The sequence below is a fragment of the Colossoma macropomum genome, unplaced genomic scaffold (assembly GCF_904425465.1).
Source record: "Colossoma macropomum unplaced genomic scaffold, Colossoma_macropomum, whole genome shotgun sequence".
Lineage (NCBI taxonomy): Eukaryota > Metazoa > Chordata > Actinopteri > Characiformes > Serrasalmidae > Colossoma > Colossoma macropomum.
This window is the reverse complement of record NW_023494785.1, coordinates 24,063,310-24,088,347: the sequence shown is the minus strand read 5'-3', so window position 1 is coordinate 24,088,347 and position 25,038 is coordinate 24,063,310. Positions and strand designations below refer to the sequence as shown.

At 39.9% G+C, this 25,038-nt stretch overlaps 1 protein-coding gene across 22 annotated transcripts in view; it reads right to left on the bottom strand.

Annotated features, from left to right (window-relative positions):
* The window catches only part of plecb (plectin b), a 146,952-nt gene that overhangs the window by 47,539 nt on the left and 74,375 nt on the right, over positions 1-25,038 (bottom strand). For 9 of the 22 annotated variants that reach the window (XM_036587856.1, XM_036587927.1, XM_036587865.1 and 6 more), the window contains exon 1: positions 15,479-20,096. The exons of 9 other annotated variants lie outside the window; for them this stretch is intronic. In XM_036587856.1, the coding sequence (XP_036443749.1) occupies positions 15,479-19,679 (4,201 nt within the window). In that variant the 5' untranslated portion in view covers positions 19,680-20,096. Of the gene's footprint in view, positions 1-8,775; positions 8,946-15,478; positions 20,097-25,038 lie in introns of those variants that run through there. 4 more of the 22 variants (XM_036588040.1, XM_036588057.1, XM_036588074.1 and 1 more) reach the window with 1 other exon arrangement.

Genomic DNA, 25,038 nt, shown 5'->3' with positions numbered 1-25,038 from the left:
CTCACCTCAGCAGAAATGCTAACCGCATCATACAGTACCATAGGCACACCTTGTCCTTCACTAACAGAACAAAATGCTCTGTGTTTTACACTTTAGTAGCGAACATGAATGTAAAAATGCTCGGTCACTTTAATGCACAACACAACTGGGCTCAGTTATTCAAAATTAGTTAAGTTTTTAGGTAAATAAAACAAACATCCCCACATATATATTCAGTCTTTGCAGGGGTGACCATGTGTCTTTCCCCATCTTTTATCGAGTGCTGAGTGATGATGAGTCACTTGCCATTAATATCTATGATGATCTAACACCATGGGTCAGATGTCGATGTCGTATCAACAGAGGATTTGAGGATGAAGCTAAATCTTGATTAAACCTGAGCCACAACAGGACAGCGCTGGCACTGGCAACTGGGATCTAAAATAACTCACTGCATTGTCCTATTAGAGTCAGCATGGAAAATCCCAAATCCCAAAAAAATCCCTCTGCACCTTTCACATCATTCTTCCACTAAAACTCAAGTTTAGGGATTCAGAATAATGGACAAGTCAGAATTGTGTAATCTGCTGTCTCCCTCTAATGGAGGAAACTAAGAAGAACATTTTACTGATTGTCAGTACAGATACTGCGTATCATAGCTGTGATGGAACAAAATGGCCCATATCCTACATTTTTCTTGTAGTTAATCTTTCCCCCCGAGGTCTACTTATAACTTGTGTGCAGTTTCATGTACAAAAAAAGGTCAAAATTCATCTTTACCTGACCATTTTCCATTCTCTGTTTATCCCTTGGAATTAAACAGGCTGTTCTTGTTACTGTGCATTAAGGACTGATATATGTAAATGAGATCTGACTGGCTGCCCTGTACTGCATCTTATTCAAAAAGCAGTCTGGGCTAAAACACTCATATTTCAGCGACTTCAGTATGAAAGAGCGGGGCCAAACTCCTGAATGCTGAATAATTGGATGTATGTAAATCAACATTGTTCATGGACTGCATAGATTAGGGAAAGGGAGGAAGTTTTTCATGATATGGGCCATTTTAATGATTTAAAATGTTTGTGCAGGGTGAAGTTTATTCCAGTGACCATACTGTAATATGCTGATCTCCAAATGTGTTAAGTAAAAGTATTAAGTAGATCTGGTTGTGGGTAAAGAAGGATGTAAGATAAATATCAGAAATGAAAGCAAGTTAGGGAGGAGCTGCAGTAAGCAAAGAAACCAAATGCACTGTAATAATGGAAGCAGCACATTCTTTTAATCACTGTCACAGACTAGGTTGATTTTTCTACTGCTTCAACTAACTTCATTCCACAGCACTGTAAAAGATGACAGAACTCGTTTAAAGGTCTAGAACAGAGGTTCTTTCAGGTTTTACAACTTGTTACTTAAATAAAAGTCTGACCAGTCTTCAATCAAACAATCAACATAGTGTAAACAGTATGATATTTATTCTCACAGTTTGTATCCCAATTTATATCATGGGTTTTCACCCATGTTAAAAAATACCTTATCTGCCAAATGATGTGTACTTGGAAAAAGCAAATAGGATAAGTTTTATTATTATTATTAATATTATTATTATTATTATTATTATTATTATTATTAGCAGTAGTAGTGTAATTAATAATGCAGTCATTTGAATATCTGTCACAGTGAATGTGAATTAGCATCAAATAAACACTAGATGGCGATACAGCATAGACTGCTGTGGATAAATTCTTCACTAAACTGCACTGCCTTTTCAGCCTTTGCAACCGGTCTTGTTTGGTCTCCCCCATTCAGCTTATGTAGAAGTGCTTTAGTGTGGACTAAAGTGTGGGCACTGTTAACCATCTAGTACCAAATAGTACCAGCTGCTAACCATCTAGTACTAGTTATCTTGAAAAATAACTACATGTCTACATAGGTACTGAACCTGTGCAGTACACACTTGTATACCACACACACACACACACACACACACACACACACACACACACATATATATATATATATATGTATGTAAATATATATATACATATATATATATATATATATATATATATATATACACACACATATATATCTACACACACTTGTTGTAATCTTGTATCAGTCCTGTCACTGTATGAGCACTCGCCAGCACACATTCTTTGTATGTGAAAACTTTCGATTCTGATTCTGATTAAATGTTTATGCTTCTGATTCTGAATAAGCAACTCTGAGGTAGGGCAATATGAAAGCAGTTGATGCCAAGAGAATCTAACGAAGTTTATGAACTCTAATGAGCTACTGAATGTGACTCATTACAATAACATGCACACTCTTTATACTGCCCAGCAGTTCATTAGCACTGCCCGCCTTCATTGTGAAACTCTGCATCTCTAGTAACTCCTCAGAGCCGGATGTGCATTTCTCTTCTCTGTGTGGAGCATGCTGCTACAGCTGGATCATGTCAATATGAGTTTAGAGCAATGAAAACTCAGTGCTACATAATTTTAAGCAAGGCTGAAAAACAAACATAAACAATCCATTCTGTGTTACAAATGACTAATGAGAAGTTAATGTGATCAGACTGCTCTAGCTCACAGTCACTACAGAGGCATTTCTTTTTGCTGTCTTTATGTCTTTGTGTGTCTCTGTCTATGTACGATAGTCACCTGGTCAACGCCTACTAAGCTAAAGCCCTCCCAAATGACCATATTTAGAGAATGTACTGGAACTCACCTGCGCAACACATCTTGCTATATAAAAGTCGGATTCTCTCTCCATAGCTTATCTCATTCAAATAAACTTCCTGATGGTAAAAAAGTCCAGTAGCGTCCCTGCTATACGGTACTTTGGCATCAGCAGGGCTCTCTGCCATCACAACAAGAGAGCTTGCACTTTCTGGAGTCCTCCTGCTGTGCTCTCTCCCACACACAAAGACACACACACCCCCTTTCATTTGTCCTCGACAGACAAAAAGCAAAATCATCCAATAGAATAGCAGTGTGACTTTGGCTCAATGAGTTTGGCAGGACTACAGTAAAGAAACAAGCATTAAGGCTCCCCATACTGCTTTTGAAAAAAGATAATTAAGACTTAAGCAATTAATTAGGGCCGTTTGAAACAGGTTGATCAGTATGTTACCAACCGTTACTTTGATCATGATTTTTCCTAAATAAAATATGCTGAAAAGTACCTCCACACTGTAAACTATGTATTTCAGTATAAAAAGCATTTATAAGAGTTTTGTAAGATATGTGAGATGGGGACATGTGTGAGGTCATGGACTGCTGTGCGTGTGCCAGCAAAGCATAAAAAAAGAGAGAGAGCGAGGGAGGGAGGGGGAGAGAGAGAGAAAGAGAGCTAGGGAGAGAGAGAGAGAGAGAGAGAGAGAGAGAGAGAGAGAGAGAGAGATATGCAGGTGTGTGAATACTTTTAAAGTTTTGTGTGTGAGACAAAGGAATGTGATCTGATAACAGACTTTCAAGAGCTTTAGTGGAGCTCTGGGACAGATGGGTCCCTAGAAGCAGTTATAATAATTACAACTGTCAAACCTGTCCTTTGCTCCAGGCATGTCATGGGATAGACATAGGCTGGAATTCACAGACATACATGACAGTGTCATAAATTTTAATCATACATCCTCGGCAGACAAGGCCAAATGTCACAAAAAAGAGTCATAGTATTTTTCCACGCAGTTACAAAGTTATAGTGGATTTGTGTTCCACCAAACTGTAATATGGCCATAAACCGCACACATAGAAATCCTATTATTCCGAAAAAGAAAACCTTTTGATGTATGTAAGGCATGTTCATAGGAATCTGCATTCCCAAGACTTCAGGCAGGTTTTCATCATTCTGTAAGGATCACAGATCTTGACTGTAGAGGGGAAGCAATGCTGATGTCTTCAGTGTAAGCAATCTCCAGGTGTATTATTACATTATGTTCTCAGACATTATCAAAGACAGCTTTTTTATCCAGTAGATCATTTTGTACCAAACAGTAAAAAAACATTGTTGTTATCACTAGGCAGCTGTAGATAAGCTCTGTAGGTGGAAGATGTATGACTTTTTTGCAGTGATTAATGTCAATCTTAACCTATTATTGCAGAAATACCCTTTTTTGCAAATTCACATTAAACCTAATTGATGTAGTGGTATTACTGAGGTATATTAGATATTTTGTTACTCTAATGTCAGTGTTAGCCTGATAGTGGTATTAGTACTAGAGTTGGTACTATAGTAAAATTGAATAAATGATGTGAAATGGAAATGTATTTAAGGTTTGTGATACACTGAAAACTGAGATAAGAATATACATAAGTGTTCTTTGCATTAGTGTGTTATCTGAACACTCCAGTCCAGGTTTTACATAATTTACACACTCAGCAGTGATTTCCCACACTAGGGTATTCCTCTGAACTGTGACAGTATAATCTTTCTTAATCTTCTTTCCTAGACACTCAATTATAAAACCAATGTGGTTTAAATAAAAATATTAATGTTTATTTATCATTTTTGCTCAGATTTACCGATTTTTCAAAACTTCTTAACATCCCAGCCCTATAAAAATGTTAACTGGTAATGATGCACAGCAGACCGAGATGCAGAATATATTCCTTTATTCTTTAATTGCGAGTTTATTAAGGTCTTGTTCTTTGTTCAAAAAAGCCAAAGCCAGATGCAAATATTAGAGATTTTGAATAATATTCCGAACACATACAAACAAAAATGTAACAATAATAATAATCATAATGCATTAAGCTTAACGTATAGTGAATAAACCACTCTAGTGTTTAATTAAGGCTTTATTGAATAAAGAACCAGACTTTAATAAACTGCCAAAATGTGTTCCTCAGGATAAAGTCTCACCTGGATTTGATATGACAGGGATTAAATTCTACTTAAACAGTCTGACGCAATGAAACCAGGGCAGCTCATCCCAAGAGAGAAGAATAAAAAGCAGCTGCATGTCAGTCAAAAAAGAGTTTGTAAAGGCCGGCTTAGCACATCCTTTTCCTTTCTACAGAGCTAATCTCAACTAGTGCTTGAGATAACTCGACGAGCTTCCAAAACCAATAAAACACACCAGTGCAAGGCACTGATGTAGGCTTGCTCAGTGACTGGCTTGGGCAAGTGCACTCTTTTCACTCTTCATTCTTTTCTCTGGAATTTTCTACCATCTCTGCTGTCCTATTTCCACTGTATTGCGTGATTTTATACCACTAACACTAATTACTAATACTAATGTGCCATCATTTTAAGTCATTTTGCTCTGAATTGAACTAATTTCTTCCCATTTCATGAGAACTGAAGATGAGCTTGTAGTATTCAATTTATTTAATGTTGATGTTTGCACATGTATTTGCAATTAAAAGTTGCGACTGAATAATATTTAATGCAGTCGACAAGTCGAACATCTGCAGCACTGATTATTTGCTTTTTTTGAAACTGAGCTCCATATCTTGCACTACCAGCCTTCTAATCGTTGGCCAGCTCATCATGGATAATGCCAATAGAAATACAGACGCAAAGTGTAAGGTTCACACTTGCAACCCTTGGGGAGAAGGATGGTACAGTGGCATAATCTACCCTTTCCCTATCCGGTGACTCCATGAATCAGAATGAACAAGTATCATCTGCCTCTTTTCCCAAGCAGCCTAGCCTCAGGCCTTTCTCAAGTAGCCTAGGCATGACGGCTGAGTAATGGGGAAAAAATATGGAAATATTGTGATGTGTAACGTGTAATGTGAATCCCATTTGAATGTGTGCATGAGCTATTAGGTCCCACTGATGGTAAATGAGGGATCACATGGAAAGAGCTGTCAGCAGGTAGAGCTGTGCCAATGATAGAGACCAGGTGCCAGGAGATAGCACAAGTCAACTCTGTCACGTGGAGCTCCAGGGTCCATCTTTGATCAAGGCTTCTCTTTCACTGGCGGCCGAAACTGAGACAGCAGTATAAAAAACTTTGTCTGAGTAATCTCAAAAACCCCCCAGTTTTAATGTCATTTGGCAAAAGCTCAAATATGAAGGGCACGTTTACAAGGTGCCTCAAGCTGTCTTGTCAACTTTAGGGTCATGAAAACAAGGCCATCTGATTTATCACTGGTTGCCACTAAGCAGCTAATCCAAGTTTTTACCTTAACTGAGACATCAAAGATTGACAGGTAACATCTGTGTCCATAAACATCACTCTCAGACAAAGGCTAATCACATTCTATACCTGTATCGTCAAACCTGGAGAAACAAGGCACTACCAGGACACTATCCGAGTGGTTTGTGGCCCATTTATGGGTTTGTGTCGGGAGGTATGCTTATAAGGATTAAATATAAGCTTAAAGACGTAAGTTCTTCAGAATGTCATTCCCACAGAGGCATTAAAGCCAGCGAGGTGACAGATCTGTGTGGTCCCATAATGTCGTTACGTTCTCTGTATAAAGTTCCTCCACACGGATGGATGCAACACGAGATACAGAGCAGTGTGTCCCACACAAGCAGGGCATGTCCAGAGGGTAAGGCCACTGAAGTTGAGCAAAGGTCAGTCACATACATGCGACACAGACATAGTATCTCAACAGCAGAGAAGTGCTACACAATATAACATAGTTTTCACTGGGTTGGAATGCATCTACAGTATTCTACACTATATGAAACTCCTATGTCTGAGTGTACAAATATGAAAGAGTGCACACTCAAGACTTTAGGGAGGAATTACAAGTAAACATAAAAAGGAATGACAGAGAATAAGGCAAAAAATACAAGACTAAAAAAACAACTTTTACCTCATAAAATGCTGCTCAAGCCTACAATATGTGATGCATAAGGCTACATACATGTCTACAGTAAAAGGCTCCAAAGATCTATAGTACAGTATATTGTCGCTGTCAGGATAAAACCAGGATAAAACCATTTTTAATTTTTATTATTTTTTTTTTTTACAGAATTTGACAATACCTGCTGCTGTTTATACTGTGTCACAATTTCATGATGAGTGGTCCAATAAAAATGGTCCAACATTACTTGGAATAAATAACTGTTGCATTAACTTTGATTAGCAGTTAAGAATGCTTTCTTCTTCTCTTGTAAAGTTACCACTTTGGACAAGGTTTTGTTCTCACAGCTATGATGTTGTATATGAACTCTCAGTCTGTAGTGTAGCAGCCATTTCCCCTCCCACTAGCTGACGTCCCCCACTCCAGCAAGGTTATGCTCTCTCCTACTAAGGCAGGGCAGACTGAGACATGCAGCCACACTCACACAAGAGGACATACTGTGGAACATGCAAGACACACCAGATGAAAGCCATGATAAACAAATATGCAGCTACAAACAACGCAGTGACTTTGATCTTTTAGCTGTGCTGCACTAGTCCGGGACAGACTTGAAAAACTTTAAACTCAAAATCTTCCTGCAATGTCCTAACACCTCTTACCTTGCCTCCTGCGCTTCCTCAACTGCCACACAGCTATGAGGGTGATGATGTGCCCCAAAACCACCAGAGTGGGGAACGCAGATCCAGGGGGGCTTGCAGGCATTAGGACCGAGATAAGCCTGGAACAAGTCAGGCAGCAACAGGTGGGAGGACATTGGGCGAGATGGTTGGGGGGGCACTGGGTGTGTCGCAGAGACAAGGGGTGGGTTTACTTTTTAAAAAGCACACAGGCAGTGAAATGTCTTCCAGCAAAAAGCTGGAGGGAAGAAAGTGAAAGATGCAACTCTTCATGTGCTTTTTCACCCTCCTAATGGGAATTTGCTCTGCTTCCTCCTTCTTGACATTTACACACCCTTCTCAACCTTTCCCTCTCCCCCTTCTTCATCTCACAATACTTGGTACACTCTGTCTACCAACTTAAACTTTAGTTTGAAGAGGTGAGCTGATCTTGACTAACTCCAAAACACCACCGTACTCACACAAAGATAAGATCTTTTAAACATCTACTCTAACAATTCTGCCCATCATGTTTTCATTCTTGTAAAAAAAAACAGACCTTCAATTGCGAGTTACTGAGCTGCTAAATCTATCAGGAAAATCTTGAAGAGAGAAGAATAAACTTAACAGAAAGGAATGTCTACTGTGGAAGCTTAACTAAAAGGAAAGAGACCATGTTCATTAAACTCACTACTTAAAAAAATCAACTATTCTTGAATAATATCAATCCTGTTTATTGCTTCAGTAGTAGAGAGCTTCTAGGACATTGCACAATCAAAGCAGCTTGATGTCACCAAACAAACATTGCCTCCCCGATGTACCGTGAGCAGCTTAGCCACCCAACACATATCACAAGAGACCTGGAGAGATGGAGCCAGAGATTCCTGCTTCAGGAAGAAACAGGTGGAAGCGTTTTTACAGCACCCGAAAGCAATCGGCATTCAGAAAGGCCAACAACTGCCCAACGACTCACCAAAGTAACTCCCCTCTGCTTTTTAACTCACCCAACGATCTTTGACACAACACTGTCACTCAAGCTCAAGCAACTGTCAGTCAAATCTGGCAGACAGAATCACCTCCAGATAGCTGGAAGTGGGGGAAGTCACGTAAGCTCAAATAAAGAAACACAGAGGGGGGAAAAAACCTTGAAATATCATACCTAATTCAAGTCACGCATGGTGTGAAGGGGTTTAAATATGGAAGAGAATTTGAGTCTGGCTTGCTGAAGGTCGCGCCAAAGCGTCTGTACGTGCACTTCCCCTCCTCCCTCGGCCACAACAGCACTTCGCTTGCTGGGTTTGCCAAAGACACTCACACACAACAACACGGACACACGGACAAAGACGGACAACAGTTTCACTGCGCTAACCTACCAGGTATGACCTTCATGGATCAGGCTATGTGGATGGAGAGGAGGACGAGGAGAGCAGGAGCAGGAAAATGAGGACAGGAAGAGGTTCCAGTTTGTTTGGTGTGCCCTGTTTCTCCCTCTGCGTAATATTGACAGCCTGCGCCTGCTGCTTGGATATGTCAGCCTTCTCCCTGGTGGCTTTGTAATTAGGCGGGGGGGTGGCTGGAGGCCTAGGGGTGGGCAGGGGGCTGGGCGAGGGTCCAGTGAGCCGGGTATCAGAGCCTGCTGTGGATATAAATATCAAGCAAAGCGACGCACTCATGCCAGCTCAGTTAGAAACTGATGAAACGGCCATGGTGTTCGCATGGCTTCACAGACCTGAAAGAGATCAGCCTGTGCCTGAAAGAGCTATTCTGTAAGATTATGTCACAGATCTACAGCTTCATAGGACAATCTGACCTTTCCAACTTGCTCTGGCAGCTGCAGATTTGGAAAAAAAGGAGTCTACGCATCCATCACATAAGATTACCTATTTATGCTCCGATTCTCTCTGTGTGCTTGATATTCTGAAACCAAAGGAACACGAACACTATATCGCCAGTTTCCAAGGCCATAAGAACACAAAAACAACATGTGTAAAAGATATTTGTCTAAGATATTTACTGATGATATTTCATGCTACAATAGCCAACCTAGTTTTCTATTGTCCACAGTGACAGAAGTACTTGAAAATGAAGAAAAACAAGAACGGACAATGTTTTGGTCCCTGTGCTTGATCATCATAGTGATCCCTTACTCTCTGGTACATTTTAAAATCTAAAACCCAACTGAAATTTAAATTGAAATGCAGAAAAGTGTGTTTAAGTTAGCTAAACATATAGAGCAATATTAAGTTTTTTATTTTAATTATTATTAATTTATAAATATAAATAAATATAAAATAAATTATTTTGATAATTATTAAATTAAACATAATATCGGACTAAACTGCACTGCCACTTGTGAATCACAACTAAAAATTCTCTAGATTTTAGAATCTATAGACCCAAAAAAGATGGTTCTTCAAGGATTCTAGAGTAAAGAAAATGGCTCTATATAGAACCACGAACACTCAAAGAACCCTCTGGATGACTAAATTCTTGCATTGTCAAAAGTTTTTTCAGACTGATGGAGAATGGGCTGTATATGGTTCTATAGAACCTTCCTAAACGTGTGTCTATATAGCACCAAAAAGGGTTGGTTCTATTGTCACAAACTTGACAACGTAACAATAAAAGAACTGTTTTTGATGCTTCAAAAATATTTTATATAGAACTATATACAACACATTCGCTATCAATCTGAAGAACCATTTCTTAATGCAAAGAAGCCTTTAATCACGTAAAGGGTTCTTTGAGTGTTCATGGTTCTATATGGAACAATTTTCTTTACTAAAGAACCCTTGAAGAACCATAATTTTTAAGAGTGTAGAATTATCTTTTATCTGGGTCTGGGAAAGTGCCCCATAGTGTAAAAAGCTGCTTTTGCGTTATTTTCCATCTTGGACAAGTCAGGCCCTCCATATCCAGCCCTGTGAGTGCGTGTTCTCCCATAAAGAGGGAAGCAGTGTCAGAATACCATGGATAGTTTGAGATTCCCATCTCTCTCTATCAAATGGTACCCTGATGCCTTAGAGACCTCCCACAGTGCACAACAGACCTAAATATAGCATGTTTTACAGACACTTTAAAACCAGCATATGGCATGGTAAATAACGGTGTTGAAAGACAGCCCATTTAAACAGTCATTTTCACATTCATATCTACTGTACTTAGTAACTGCAACACTTCATCTGCAGTACTTGGCTTAGGTCATAACTTGTTTGAAAATTAGTGAAGCATTTATTAAATAGCTTTGGCATCCAGAGCCTATATCAAGCTCATTCCTCTAGAGCTACCTAATAACATATAAATAGGTTTACGTGTTGCCTTTCCTGTGGATGATCCTCATCAACTATTCAGTACTATTTGGCTTGAAACCAAAAGCATAACTCTGCGGTGAAGAAAATTTATATAGCTAGGTAGTTTAGAATAGATTCTTGTTTGTCATCAGGTACTTTCATAGAGGTACCAGGATTAAATGTTTATAAAAACAAACAAACAAACAAATAATAAATAATAAACAAAAAATAATTAAACAAAATAACTGCCTGGCCCTGAGCTGGGCAAGTACAACACTCTCTTTTTGATCTACAGAGTTACTAACTTGTCCCATACTTCTCTCTACTGCTAACACCTAGCCACTAGAGGTGGACAATTTGACAATATTTGTTGTTATCATCAAAAAGTATGTCACAATATGGTTTTCTGAGCATGTCATTGACAATGCCAGTAGTTAAAGTGCATTGACCTACTGCATGTCATAAAGTGCATGAATAGTCCGGTTTAACTGGATTTAGTGCAGTGAAAATGTGAAACACTGAATAATCTGATAATATTTTGTGACACTTCTGACTCTTTTTGGTCTGATCCAACTTATCAAAATTACTGTGACACACATTGTGAAAATTTCTTGAAGTATTGCAATGTTATGTTTTGCCGTATCTCCCACTCTTTCCTGCCACTCAGTCTCTCTTCATCAAATTCCAATACCAATTCCATACTTCGCAAAAACAATATGCAGAAATCCATCACAAATTAAAATTTATCAAATCTCCATCAACTCATTAAGTAGCTTTTTTGATGTAATCAAACACATATTAACTACATGAGGGCAGTAAAATGCCAGATAAGCATAACACTATGTTGTTGCAAAGTTCTTCTAAAGTGAAATAGTGTTATCGATACAACACAGCTGACATCACTTGGAGAAAGCATGAACTTCTCAGAGCTCAAGTGCAAAATCTGTATTGTTTCCTGTAACAACAAACATATAGGATAAGTAAGAGTTGGAACTGTCCAAAATATTTTACTGCCAAAACTCTCTTTTTGGAGGGGACTTTTTGAAGTGGAATTGCAACAATGTCATTTGCAACAAAGCTGTGGTGGTGAATTAGGAGTTTGAGTTTGGGCAGTTAGCTCCTCCTCCAATCTCCGGACAGGATACATGTGTGTTGGAGGAAGCACAGCTTCACCTTCATGGCAGCTGTGGTTAATGTAGAAGAGAGCTAGACAGCAGGAGGGGATTTTACACAGCAGGACTTCTCAGTTAGTCTAACCTTCAGCCTAATGTCATGTCTGTCCATTAGCGGGAGACACTGTCCAGCTTACTGAGAAATCCTGATTTGTGAAACACCCTCAGCAGGTGAGAACTGGCAGTGACTAACAATGGGGTGACTACCAGTGGTTCTCAAATCAGGTCCTCAGGAACCCCCAGATGGTCTACATTTTTCTCTATCTGTGTTGCAAGTTGGGTTGGAACAAAAATGTAGTCTGCCTGGGGATCCCTGAGAACCAGTTTAAGAACCACTGGACTAAACAAGTAATCAGTAAATGTAGTTTTATAATATGAACTCCCTCGTCTTTACTTAAATTTTACATAGACCAACAACAATTACACTGGGCACGGTTTTACATATAAACCTTAATGTACCATAATTCCTTTATATGCCCTTTATATTCCTTTATATGGTAGAACCATCTACCACAGTAGATGGTAGAACGTGCTTTCCATTTACTCAGACTGCTAGAAACGTAGCATGGCAAGCTAAACAGTGCCAAAAAAAAGCTATTTCTGATTGTAGCTTTGATTACAATAACAGCCCACACCATGGTGGCACATACTAGCCTGGTACGTATCGCACTGTATTCAGCACTATAATTAAAACTGCTTTCAACATCTATTTTTCCCTTCTCTATCTCATCTCTTCCTCTGACACACACAGTCTTAACACACACACGCACAAACACACACACACTGAAGCAGCACAACAGGAAAAAGGAAAGTATTATTTGACCATGACTAAGAAACCAAACATACTGCAAACTGCATTTTCATGCTCCTGGCCTTCAAACTTTTTCCTTCATACTTTTCTCTATGCATAATCATTTTTACCTAATCATTTTTAATCATATTAAAGAAACTCTTGCCACCACGATACTGTTGGCATTCACAGAAGGTTATATGATAGCTATCATTACATCAGTTCTTGCTACTAAAAAAGCACAGAAAAAGAATGAATTTCCAACAGGATCCCTCCACAGGACTGAGGTGACAGTGACACAAGGTCACACTATAGCAAAGGACAAATTTACTGCCTGTTTTTAAGAGTTCATTGCTGTAAAGTCACAACAACACATGCTATTGATAGTGTGTGTCTGACAGTACTCAACGTCTGAAATGTCAGGCTCAAATTTGCCTCTTTGAATTCAGCCATGAATGACTCACCCTCAACACCACAATCATGTGGCATCAAAGGAAAGACTGACATTCCACCCGATTCAGGCTTTCAATGAGGATCACAAACATTCAGGAATTTATGGTGTAGGCAGACGCTGAAACCCAAAATGGCATATCTGAGAAATGACAAGGCGCAGTGACTCTCTGTTCATGTGTAGGCAGTCAAATTGTTGCCCTCAGTAGCATTACATTTCAATCTCTTGTTTTAGTCTGTTTGTAAATGCACAATGCACAAAGAAACAGAGAAAAACACTTAATACTAGGGCTGACGGGGAACGGTTCCTTTAGGGGTGGAAACACTGTGGTAGAGCATAACTGTACAGTCAACTGGACACTTGACCAAATGTGCTGAAACTCAATCCAGACATGGAAAAGGAGATAAAGTAATCTCGCCTTAAAGACAGATGAGCACGGCAGTAATGATGCAGTAGGGGGCAGCAGACAGTTACCAAGCTTGACTTAATCTACTTTCACTGCATAAGTGCAGTCCATCTGTTTGACGGATTGAATGATGAAAACAATATGTGATACATTTGATCTCTTCTCTAAACCGTGCTGCACAATAACTGGAATACTGATTTCTCAAAACCTCGCAATGCTGATTTCTCAATCATGTTGAAACTCTGAGAAAATGCTGAGTTGCTTAATACAGCAGACCTACTCTAGGTGTGTGACAGTAAATAAACACACCCAAGGTGCTATGCCAGCTACTAGCACCTCCTGTCATCGCAAGAAGCTCGCACCACCCATGATCTGTGCTTGCATGAAACGTTTGAAGCACTGGACTTAACAATGAAATAAAGAAGTAATTCAAAAGACCCAATGCCACTGAGAAAGTTCAATGCCTGGCACAACCAAGCCAACAACAGCACTAGTAGGAGCCAAAGCACATTCCAGAAGGTTCTGTTGCACAATCGGTTGCACAGACTGATGGGAGGCAGGCAGTGATAGTGTTTTGTTTTATTAACTTTATCTGTGCTATGCTCCATTGCATAATGCACAACAGGAGCATGATGCCATCATGCAGGGCCAACCACGGAGATGGAAACCAGGGACCTCTGGTCACACACCACAGGACGGAGCCAAACACAGGTTTCCTGCTGCAAGGGCACAGATTCCTGAAAGCACAGCCCTTTGCACTGATAATGTCACAGCCCATGCATGCATTCATGCTGGTCATAAACACCATTCTTCTGAATAACTGAAGGACTGGATCATTTTCAGCAAAAGAAAAACAGGTGATTTTCAGTGAGATCTAGCACTGCCAAGCTGATTTTACCCATCAATTACCAAGCTGGAATTCCTCTGGTTTAGAAAGATGAAGTAAAACTAGAAAGCATACAATATACTATAAAGCGGGGTTGCCCAAAGCGTGGCTATGGGAAAAGTTGGCCTGTGAGAACATTTGATTTAACTGCCAAAAAGTCGAACCCCTTCACCCACTGAGAGAAACCCAAGAACCTAAGAAAATTTTTACTGTCCTACTGTCTTATTAAAACTGTATTTTTATGTATTATGTATTTAGAAACAAAACTGTATTTTAATAACAAAATATACTTCTTTATTAGTATATTATTTTGTCTTTTTGGCCCTCAGCCCACTACAAACATTGTATTATGGCCCCTCAGTACAAAAAAGTTTGTACACCCTTCCTATAAAGCATACAACATACAGTCTCCCAATATGACAGACTTGTTATGGCAGGCTATATATCAATTGATGTTTTGGGCGTGGATGTGGTATGGATCAATGCCACAGGATAATTTCATGAAATACTGTGTGGATCGCTGCGATAGAAACTCCAAACCAGACAAACAGGATGACTGAAAAACCTCCAAAAACCCACCAGAGAAAGACCAAGATGAAGTGATAATCACAAAAAGGGCTAAGGCTTTCATTTCATGGAGCATGTTTTGGCCCACATACCACATCAGATTGCAGTGTCTTAGCTTTAAACGCTGCATATTGCTCCAAACCCCCTACAAACTTAACTTCAACAAAACATAACTTTAGAATGATGCTTGCAAAATGGCTCTTGTGGAGGATTTTTACTGTAACAATAAGTATATGTACAGCAACTCATAAGAAACATTTCACCTTAATATTTCAGCTGAAATTCAGTAAACAACTATGCTCATATATACACATATATATGTATCTATGTATTGAACTGTATTTATCTATTGTATCACGCCCACTGCACCTAACAGGATGGTGACACCAATCATGCCAACTCCACAGTAGTTACCTTGACCCTCCCACACTGTGAACATAAGCAGAAACCTTGGCAACGGCAGTGACATCACGGAAGCAGAGCAGAGTAGAGGGACGTAAAAAGTTGACCATACCTTCTATAAAGTTTGGAAAGGTTTTGGCCTCTGGCTCGTCCAGGGAATGGTCCCAGCTGATTTCTTGGACAGGAGTACCCTGCAGGATGGCACGCTCTCTAGCCAGCTCCTCCAGGACATCATAGTCCAAATCATCTCCTTCTATCTCAGACACAGGGGGTGCCACAGGTGGGCTTCCATCTGCACCTGGAGAAGCAATCTGCTGCACCTCAATCACCTCCTCTACGACAACAATCTTCCTCCGCATGGTGGATTCGTCCTCAGGCAGTGCTTGCGTGTCACAAATTATCTCCTGAGTGGAGAGTGGGCAAGTGGTGAGGGGCAGTTCAGTGGCCTTGCTCACAGAGAGCTCTTTCTGCTTCTCTCCTCGGTGCTGTGTGTCAGGAGCGGCTGAAAGTTGTGCAACACTGGGAGGCTCCCCTTGCTCAGGGTGGGGGCCGGCCTGGGCTGAGGCTGCTGCTGACGCTTGGCCTGTGGGTGCTTCCCTCAGTCTCTGCGAGGAGGATGTTTTTTCTTTCAGAACCTCCCGTTTTATTTTTTCAGCCGAGGGCTGAAGAGACTCCGCCTCCCCTTTGTGTGCAGGGGCCTCTGCCTGTACAGCTGCTGCCTGGCTTTCCTTAGTACACATTCTTTCAGGAGGCATCTTTGGAGAGTTGATTGCTACAAGCATTTCAGGGTGCTGAGTGGGATGAACCTTAATGGCAGCCTGGGCTGTCATCACCTCAGCTGCTTTGATTTCTGCTGTTGGTGATAGATCTGGTGACAGATTAACTGCAGCTGTAGTCTTCTTCTTCCCTTTTTTCCTAGACTTTGGGGCATCCTCAGCTTCTTTATTATTTGGAGCATTAGCTTTTGATTCTTCTGTGGGTTTTGCTGGTGGTGGCTTTTGCTGGTCTGACGTTATCTCTTGTTTGGATACCTTATTCTTAGACTCTTTTGTTTCTGTTGTTTGTTGCACTACTTTTATTTCTTCATGGATGATTATTTCTTTTGCTTGTGCATCAGCAGATGCAGCTGAGATTTCAGAAGTTGGGCTGGGGTCATGCTTAGTGGTAGATGTTTCGCCAGCAGGAATTTCTACCTCTTTCGCAGCACTGAGTGAAACTGGTTTGCTATTTTTAGCATCATCATTGTCTTTTGACTCTTCAGTACTAGAGGTCTTCTGGGCCTTCTTCTTCTTACTCTTTTGAGCACTGCTTTTTGCCACAGCCATGGTTACCGTAGGTGGTTCTGCTGAGGCTAACTTGCTAGCATTTTCCTCCAAAGATGGCTCAGCAGTCTGTTGAGCAAGATTTATTTCAGCTTTTTCTTTAACAGTGTCAACTACAACATTTAGCAATGCTGTGTCCTCTGTCTTTTTGGATACAGGCGGCACTGCTGACGCTGAAGATCTGATGGAGTCATCTTTATCTTTTATTCCCTTGATATTTTCACTTTTTTCCAGATTCAACTCAGCAGCAGCCTTAGCCCCTGACTCCAACTCAACTGGATGAACTGCAGACTTAGAAGTCAGTGACACTGGGAGCTTTTCTGCCACTTCGGGCATTTCATTCTTGACTGAATGTTCCTGAATATTCTTGGATGCTGCAGCTTTCTGCATTTTTTCCTTTTTCTTTTTGGAGAACGGAGGCTGAGAAGCATCCTTAGCTTGCTCCTTCATATTGGCTTCCTGAGAAACTTTAACTGACACTTCTTCAGGTTTCTCTTTATCACTTTTACTGGGGGACATGGAGGCTGTCACTGCTATTGTGTCTGCTGTAGTGGCTGGCATATCCACAATAACTGCAGTCTTTGGTACATTTTCAAGTGTAGCTGTTTCACCACTTTTACTGAAGTCCACTGATGTCACTTTCTTCTGTACAACAGACATGGAAACCTCTTCTGTTACTCTGGGCTTTTCATCCTTGACTGGATGTTTCTGAACATTTGTGCTCACTGTTGCCTTCACCAGTTTTTCCACTTTCTTTTTGGAGGAAGCAGGCTGAGTGGCATTACTGGCTTGCTCCTTTGTATCGGTTTCCTGAGAAACTTTTACTGATATCCCATCTTTGAGTTTTTCTTTATCAGCTTTACTGGGAGACACGGAGGCCGTCACTGTCACCATGTCTGAAGTGAGCTGGGCTGGCAGATCCACACTGAATGCAGATGTCTTCTCTGTGACTGACATGGAGACCTCTTCCGCCACTCCGAGCATTTCATCCTTGACTGGATGTTCCTGAACATTTGTGGTGACTGTAGACTTCACTGTTTTTTCCACCTTCTTTTTGGAGGAAGCAGGCTGAGTGGCATCGCTAGCTTGCTCCTTTGTATCAGTTTCCTGAGAAACTTTTACTGATATCCTATCTTTGAGTTTTTCTTTATCAGCTTTACTTGGAGACATGGAGTCCATCACTGTCACCATGTCTGAAGTGAGCTGGGCTGGCAGATCCACACTGACTTCAGTTGTCTTCTCTGTGACTGACATGGGGACCTTTTCTGCCATTCTGGGCATTACATCCTTGACTGGATGTTCCTGAACATTTTTGGTCACCACTGGTGTTTTTTTCACCTTTTTGGTCGAAGGAGGCAGAGGGGCATCTTTAGCTTGCTCCATTGTACTGGCCAACTGAGAAACTTTCACTGAAACCTCTTCTATGAGGTTCTCCTTACCAGCTTTACTGGGGGACACAGAGGGTGCCACTGCCACAGTGTCTGCTGTTGTGGCCGTAACATCAAGTTGGGCTGTGGTCTTTGGTAAATTTTCAATCAAAGCTATCTCGTCACTTCTGTTGCAGGCCTCTGATGTCATCTTCTGCATGACCGACATGGAGATCTTTTCGGGCACTTTGGGCATTTCCTTGCTGACTGGATGGTCCTGAACATTCTTGGTCTCATTGTCTCTTGGTTTCACTGTTTTTGCCAATTGGTTTTTAGAAGGCAGAGATAGATCCTTTGCTGACTTGCTGGTTATGATTTCCTGAGAGACTTTAACAGATACCTCTTCTTTGACTTTCTCTTTACCAGCTTTACTGGGGCACATGGAGGCTGTCACTGTCACTGTGTCTGCTGTTGTGGTAGCATCAGTAAGTTGGCCCACGGTCTTTGGTAAACATTCAATCAAAGCTCTCTTATCACTGGTATTGTAGTCCTCTGATGTTATCTTCTCCTGCGTGACTGACTTGGAGATCTTTTCTGTCGTTCTGGCTGTTGTGTCTGTCACTTTGGGCATTTCATCCTTGACTGGATATTCCTGAACATTTTTGGTGTCTGTGGCTTTCACTTGTGTTACAGAGGGCAGAGTGACATCCCTGGTTGACTTGCTGGTTATTGTTTCCTGAGAAACTTTAACAGACACTTCTTCTTTGAGTTTCTCTTTATCAGCTTTTTTGAGAGACATGGAGGCTGCCACTGTGCCAGCTGTTATGGCAGTAACAGTAGACTGAGTTGGCAGATCCACACTGACTGTTGTTTTTGGTTTATTCTTGATCAAAGCTGCCTCATTGCTCCCTTTATATTCCTCAGATATCATTGTTTTCTTTATCAGAGACTGGGCACTCCTGATTTCAGCAGGTGGCTGATGGTAGACCTCTGTAATAGTCTTCCTTCCAACACTTCGGTCCATTTCTCTTGCATAATCTTGACCACTGGAAGGTGAAGGCTGGGCTTGGTCCCTAGCCCATGATGCACTGTGTTTGATCTCATCACCAGTGATTGGACGACCTCTAAACCTTGGTGTTTTCTCACTGGGCAGTCGCTCCACCTCAGTGCCTATCTGCCTGCGACGGTATTCTTGCCTTTGCAACAGAGCCTCCTGGCTCTCTGCGCCTCCCCGGCCTGGTTTGGGGACATATGAAGTTGGACCCTCTATAGCCTGTACTCGTGCAGCCCTCTGGACGATGGCCAAGGTAGCAGCTGGGCGACGCACTCTCTGCAGCGGAGTGGGCACAATTTCAGGTGGTAGATGTAAGTAGTCACGCAGGTAAACAATACCCTCGTTAGTAAGGTACCAGTAGAAATGCCTCCAGGCAAAGGTCTCCCTCACAAATCCTCTAGACTTCAGGGAGCCCATTGCTCTGATCACCTGCAAGTTTCCCACCCCTGGGATCTCAGGGTGCTTTGTCTGAGGGCGCTTGTCTTTCTTGGCCACCATGACGCCATCCCGGAAAAGGCGTTCATAAATGGCCCTCAGGTTGTCAAGGGGCATCACCATTCCAGCAACCATTGTGTCTTCTTAGTTTGTCTTGCTGTGTCTGACTCAACAGGAACACAGAGACCACTCAGCCAGAGAAGAACAAATTACAGAATGACCTCACTCCTCTCACTCTGAAAAGAGTCCAGTGGCAGAGCCGGCTGCCACGTGCTCTCAACTCAATCAAGAAGAATTCTTGAATAAATCCTCCCCACTGTGTTTATCTCTTCTGTTGTTCAGTGTTGTTAAGTCCTTCTGTTCTTCTTTGTGAAACTTTCCAAAGAAGAAGAAAAAACTTCCAAAAGCAAAGTCTAAAGGAAAATCTGTTCCCTCCTTTACGCAGCCTTGCTTGGAAGTGAGCAGAGGCTGTACTGGCAGAGCGGCAGTGACAGAGAGAAGGGGGTGTGTGCAACAGAGAGAGAGAGAGAGCACTGTGCTCTTCTCAGCCCCTCCTACCTCTCTCACAAGCAAGGAAGAAACAGTATGAAACAAAAGTTCCACAGAGAGTCTATTACCAGTTGTGGTCCACTTCAATGAATGAAAATAAAACAAAGGGAAAAAAAATCTTGGAAATTAAAACACAAAATGTGAAAAAAGTTAAAGAAAGTTACCTAGAAAGATACCTCAGTCTTGCCTGAGCACATGCAGAGCAAAAGACTAAGAGGAGACACCCACACTCACTTATTAGAGAGCATTAGACACACCCCCTGGTGCGTCAGGTTTTCTTACACCAGGAGAGAGTGGGTTGGTCAACGAGGAATTAGGCTAAGAAAAGGGAGGCAACCTTTAGGCATACCATATTGGAAAGACACACCAGTCATTCACACCCACTCTCAGTGAACTGAGTTTACACACTTCATATAGTGTGACAAGAAAGGGCTTTTGCCCTAGAGGCACACTTCACAAACTCTCCTGAAAGAGACCTTCACATCACCTAATATTTTATAACCCAGTGGTAATTCAGAGCCTATGTTAGAGGAAAAGGGCCAGTTGCCCTTTGATAAGAGATTATATACTAGAGTATTCTGACACAAGAGATAGGAGATGAATAGTATGCAAATGAATAAGGAAATGAGAACCTTCAGAGAAAGAGCTGAAAGAAATAGTGCAGAACTAACCAGGGAGGAAAAGGTAGTGTAGTAGAAAGTAGTCACTACTTTTACTGGAGATGTTTTATGTGCAGACATGAAGGGAAATGGCTAAAAATAAATGGCAGTAAATGGACATATATATATAAATCTACTTTTTATAGCACCACACAAACATTTTCTTTAATCACTCACCTTTTCTTCTGGACAAATTTGATATCCAAAGCAAAATGTTATTGTGCACTTACAGTATAAATAGAGCGCTGCAAATGCACTTATGCCTTTAAAAGTACTCTTGGTAGTTCATAGAAATGATGCAACAGGCAGAAAGAACTCCTAAAGCATTTTACTAGGGCCCATGTCTCAATATAGCCAGTGAACTCCAATTGGCAATGAGACACAACACTATATAAAGAGCTGTACATTGGAGCTAACCTTTCTCAGCAACCAGGAACAAGATATCTGATTTCACACCCCTTGATCATTTCTGCTCTTTACATCTGTCTCGCCATTTATCTGTTGCTCTGAATGGGCGTAAGACACAGAAAGAGAAAGAGAGACTGAACTGGTGTTAAAGCCGTCATGCAGGAAGTCATACAGTGCCAGTTCTAAAACAACTCAAATATTCTCCTTCAGGAGAAGTCAAAGTTGTAAATATGAGCTGTGGACAGCCGTAAAAATATGTACCATCACTTAACAACAACTGTGTGAAGCATCAAAGTACTCTCAACAAGTTATATAACATCATCTATTATCTATTCAACAAAAGACTAACATGGTCAGGAATATATAGTAATATGATCAAACCATGCAGCAATTCAGGTCCGTTTAGTCTGGAGTATTCTAGTTTAATTACACAGCGCTGCTGCTCAATAACAGTGATATGGATAATTATAGTCTTCTACCCAACTACATAACTGTGGTTATTTCTAAGATATACAGCTGCATGATGATATGATAAATGATAAAGATGAAAGTGTAGGTAAGAAATTTTGACCAAGTCAAAGAGCATGTGTCAAAATGTAATATTACAGAAAGAAAGCCATTAAGGCTACACTAATAAAGTGCATTTTGTATATATTGTCCATTTCAGTTTTGGCTGACTTACAGAGATGTCAGTATGCCTTTATTTTCCACATAAAAGGAGTTTGTTCTACTATTTTTAACATGAAATACATGTCTAAATTCCTAGACAAGTGTTTTTAGATTTTTTTTTAAACGTGGTTTTACACACCTTTAATAGGCATGACACAAATTCTTTGCCTGACAGGTCGTGACTGAACTCATCACAACCCATTTCACAAGAACTCTGCTAACATTCTGAGGGGCCACACATTCAGCAGATTCTACTGAAGAGGTGTGTTCCATTTTGAATGGAGAGATAAAAAGATTTGCAAAAGCTTACATTTTCACCTCAAGGCATGTTTCCAGGAAGGTGAGTCCAGATATGATGAAATGTAGTGAAGGCTGAGCTGAACATTAATCATTATACAAGAAAAAAAGGAAAGACTTCATACCCACTGACAGAAATGATGTTTTACATGAGGCCTGTGTGCACATGAACAAGCTGGACTAACTGTTGCATTTTGCCCTCAAAATATAGACACTGACTTATAATTCATTTACTGCACTTGCCATGTATGGGTGTTTCTGCGGTTGTGGGCATTTTTAGGCCCAAGCAGTGCATTTTTGGAGCTTTCCATTTTTCAGCATAAAACATAGACAATATATTATTTACCACATACAACATTGTTGTAATGTTTTCAATCTTTGAATGTATAAAAAAAAAGTTACTAAATTGTAAAATTAAAATTTTCTAATTGAAACTGCATTGTATTCTTCATGTTAAATGAAAACGTTTAAATAAATACTGTTGCCGATCAACCACTAAACATGGTTGTCCCAAATTGGCCCAAATGTTGTTTATTTTATTTTCATTATTTTCTCCCTGTACTTACACTGATACTTATAATCAATGTATTCTGAATTAGACTTCTAAAACAATTTCATATTCATGTTATAAAAAAAATGATAAATTGTCTGCTGCACATTTTAATGCATAATTAATGTTTATTTGTTGAACTTGAAATACCGTTAAAAAATAAAGCTAAAATGTGTCTCGTGCAGAAGTTATGGCACATTTTATATATTTTTCTTTTAAATTTTTAATGTTAGACTCCATGTTAAACTCAGCAAATAAACAGAAATTCTGCACTAAAGTTTGCAGAAAAAATGTAATTTCAATTTGTTCTCTCTAGAGAATGTGTTAACTCATATTCATTTAGAAAATCAGAAAAAATTAATTTGACTAGGGCTCCTCAAACATTTGCATATGACTGTAACAAGCAATGCTATTTGGCATTTATATTCAAATAGAGTTAAAATCTCTTTACCGAAAATATCCTTACCATAACAGCTCATAGTGTTGTAAAGACAGGCTCAATTCAGGTTATATTCACTGTAAAGAAAAATTCAGTTTAAATTAAAATAAAAAAAAAACTAAATTAAAAAAACTATATGTAATGTTGTGTAGCTCATAATTTGTATGACTTTGATTCTTAAAATTAAATTTTGTTGAGGTCTATTTTCCAAAATTGCCCGTAGTTGCAGAAATATATAAAAACTAATATTTATCTACACTGACGTAGCATCAGAGCACCTGAACCCCTATGACCAAATAATGATCCTTCACAATCTCATGTTCTGATATACAAGCTCATCAATCCAAATGATGCCCATTTACTAGAAAGTAAAAGTTGTTTGTAACATGCCCTCTGTACAGGACAAAAGCACAACAGACAATGCTGAACTGCCTCCCTAACTCGGTCATAAAGGGACTTGTGACTCTAACAGTAAGCAGATACTTCACATTCCTGATTAACAGGTACCACCGACACAAGCAAAACCCCCACTACCAAACCACTACATTTGCACGTGCCCCACTCACATGACTTAAGGAAAAGGAAACATCTGAAGACAAATTCAACAAATAAAAACAAAACACTTGATGCACCTCAAAGACTAAGAAATAACCTACCCAAATTAAGACTGGGTAAGAAATAATCTAATCAAATCTATTTCTAACAGAATCCAGTCCAGTGAATGTGTTCTGATAGTGCAGCATGGCTTAGAGCTCTAAGCGACCAGAATAGATGTGTCAGCGCTGACTCTGAAGGACTGGCACTCTGCCCACTGTAAAGGGTCTGCTGGAGCCCCTCTCTGAGACAGCTGACAAAGGTCACCATATCTCTGGGGTCACAGCCATGACAACCGAGGGATTCCAGCAGGTGAGATCTAATAAGAGGGAACGTCTTGTTATATTAAGCTTTTAAAATTATTAATTATTTCATCTTCATCATCATGTTTCATTCTGCACTGAAAAAGTGACTGAATTTATTTGAGTCATGTATATACAGCATTTCCACAGAGATATAAAATACTGTATTACTACACAATTTTGTCTTTCAGTTTACTTACTTACTGATAATAATTGTGTGGATGTAACCCAATATATTATTGATGTACAGCACTGTGCAAAAGGCAGAGACCACCATTTACTGAATTAATTTCCAGTCAAAATGTAAAAATTAACAAACATTATTCATTTTCAGGAGATATTTCTGAGAAGATTAGATAGAAGATAATCCACTTGCACAAGGAAGAGGAAAGTCAAAGGGACTTCATATCTGAAAAAATCCACAGGTGTTTCTGTTCATCCTTCCACTGTGAGAAGACAACTCAACACTATGGGTCTGAAAGGATGTGTAGCTGTCAAGAAGCTCTTACTGAGAAAAGAATAAAGATGAAAAAAGAAGAAAATTTGCAACTGAAACAAAGAAGCTGCTGGTGTTCTCAGAACAATGGACTGGAGAGTTCAGACCTCAAATCACTGAATGTGTTTGGGATTACTTGGATTGTGAGAAGCAGAAAATTCAAACAACTTCTAAGACTTTTTTTAATTTTTTGTTAAATATATGTTTTCTGCTTTTTTTTAAATAATAAAAATTAAAAAATGTGTACATAATAGCCGTTTTGACTAGAAATTAAACAAATGAAGGGTGGTCTCTGACTTTGGCACAGTACTGTACATAATCTGAATCAAGTTAAAATTCAATCTATCACTTTTTGTGTTTTATCCTTTTGGCAGTAATTTTGTTCATGAAACACTACAGAGCTGATTTCCTGTCAACATTCTTATAGTAAAGACTGATAGTAAATACTGACTGTGTGTTTTTTAATGCCTGTGAAAAGCTCATCTTATTTTTGCCACTAATTTGTTTAGCTCAAAACACTGAACGAACATG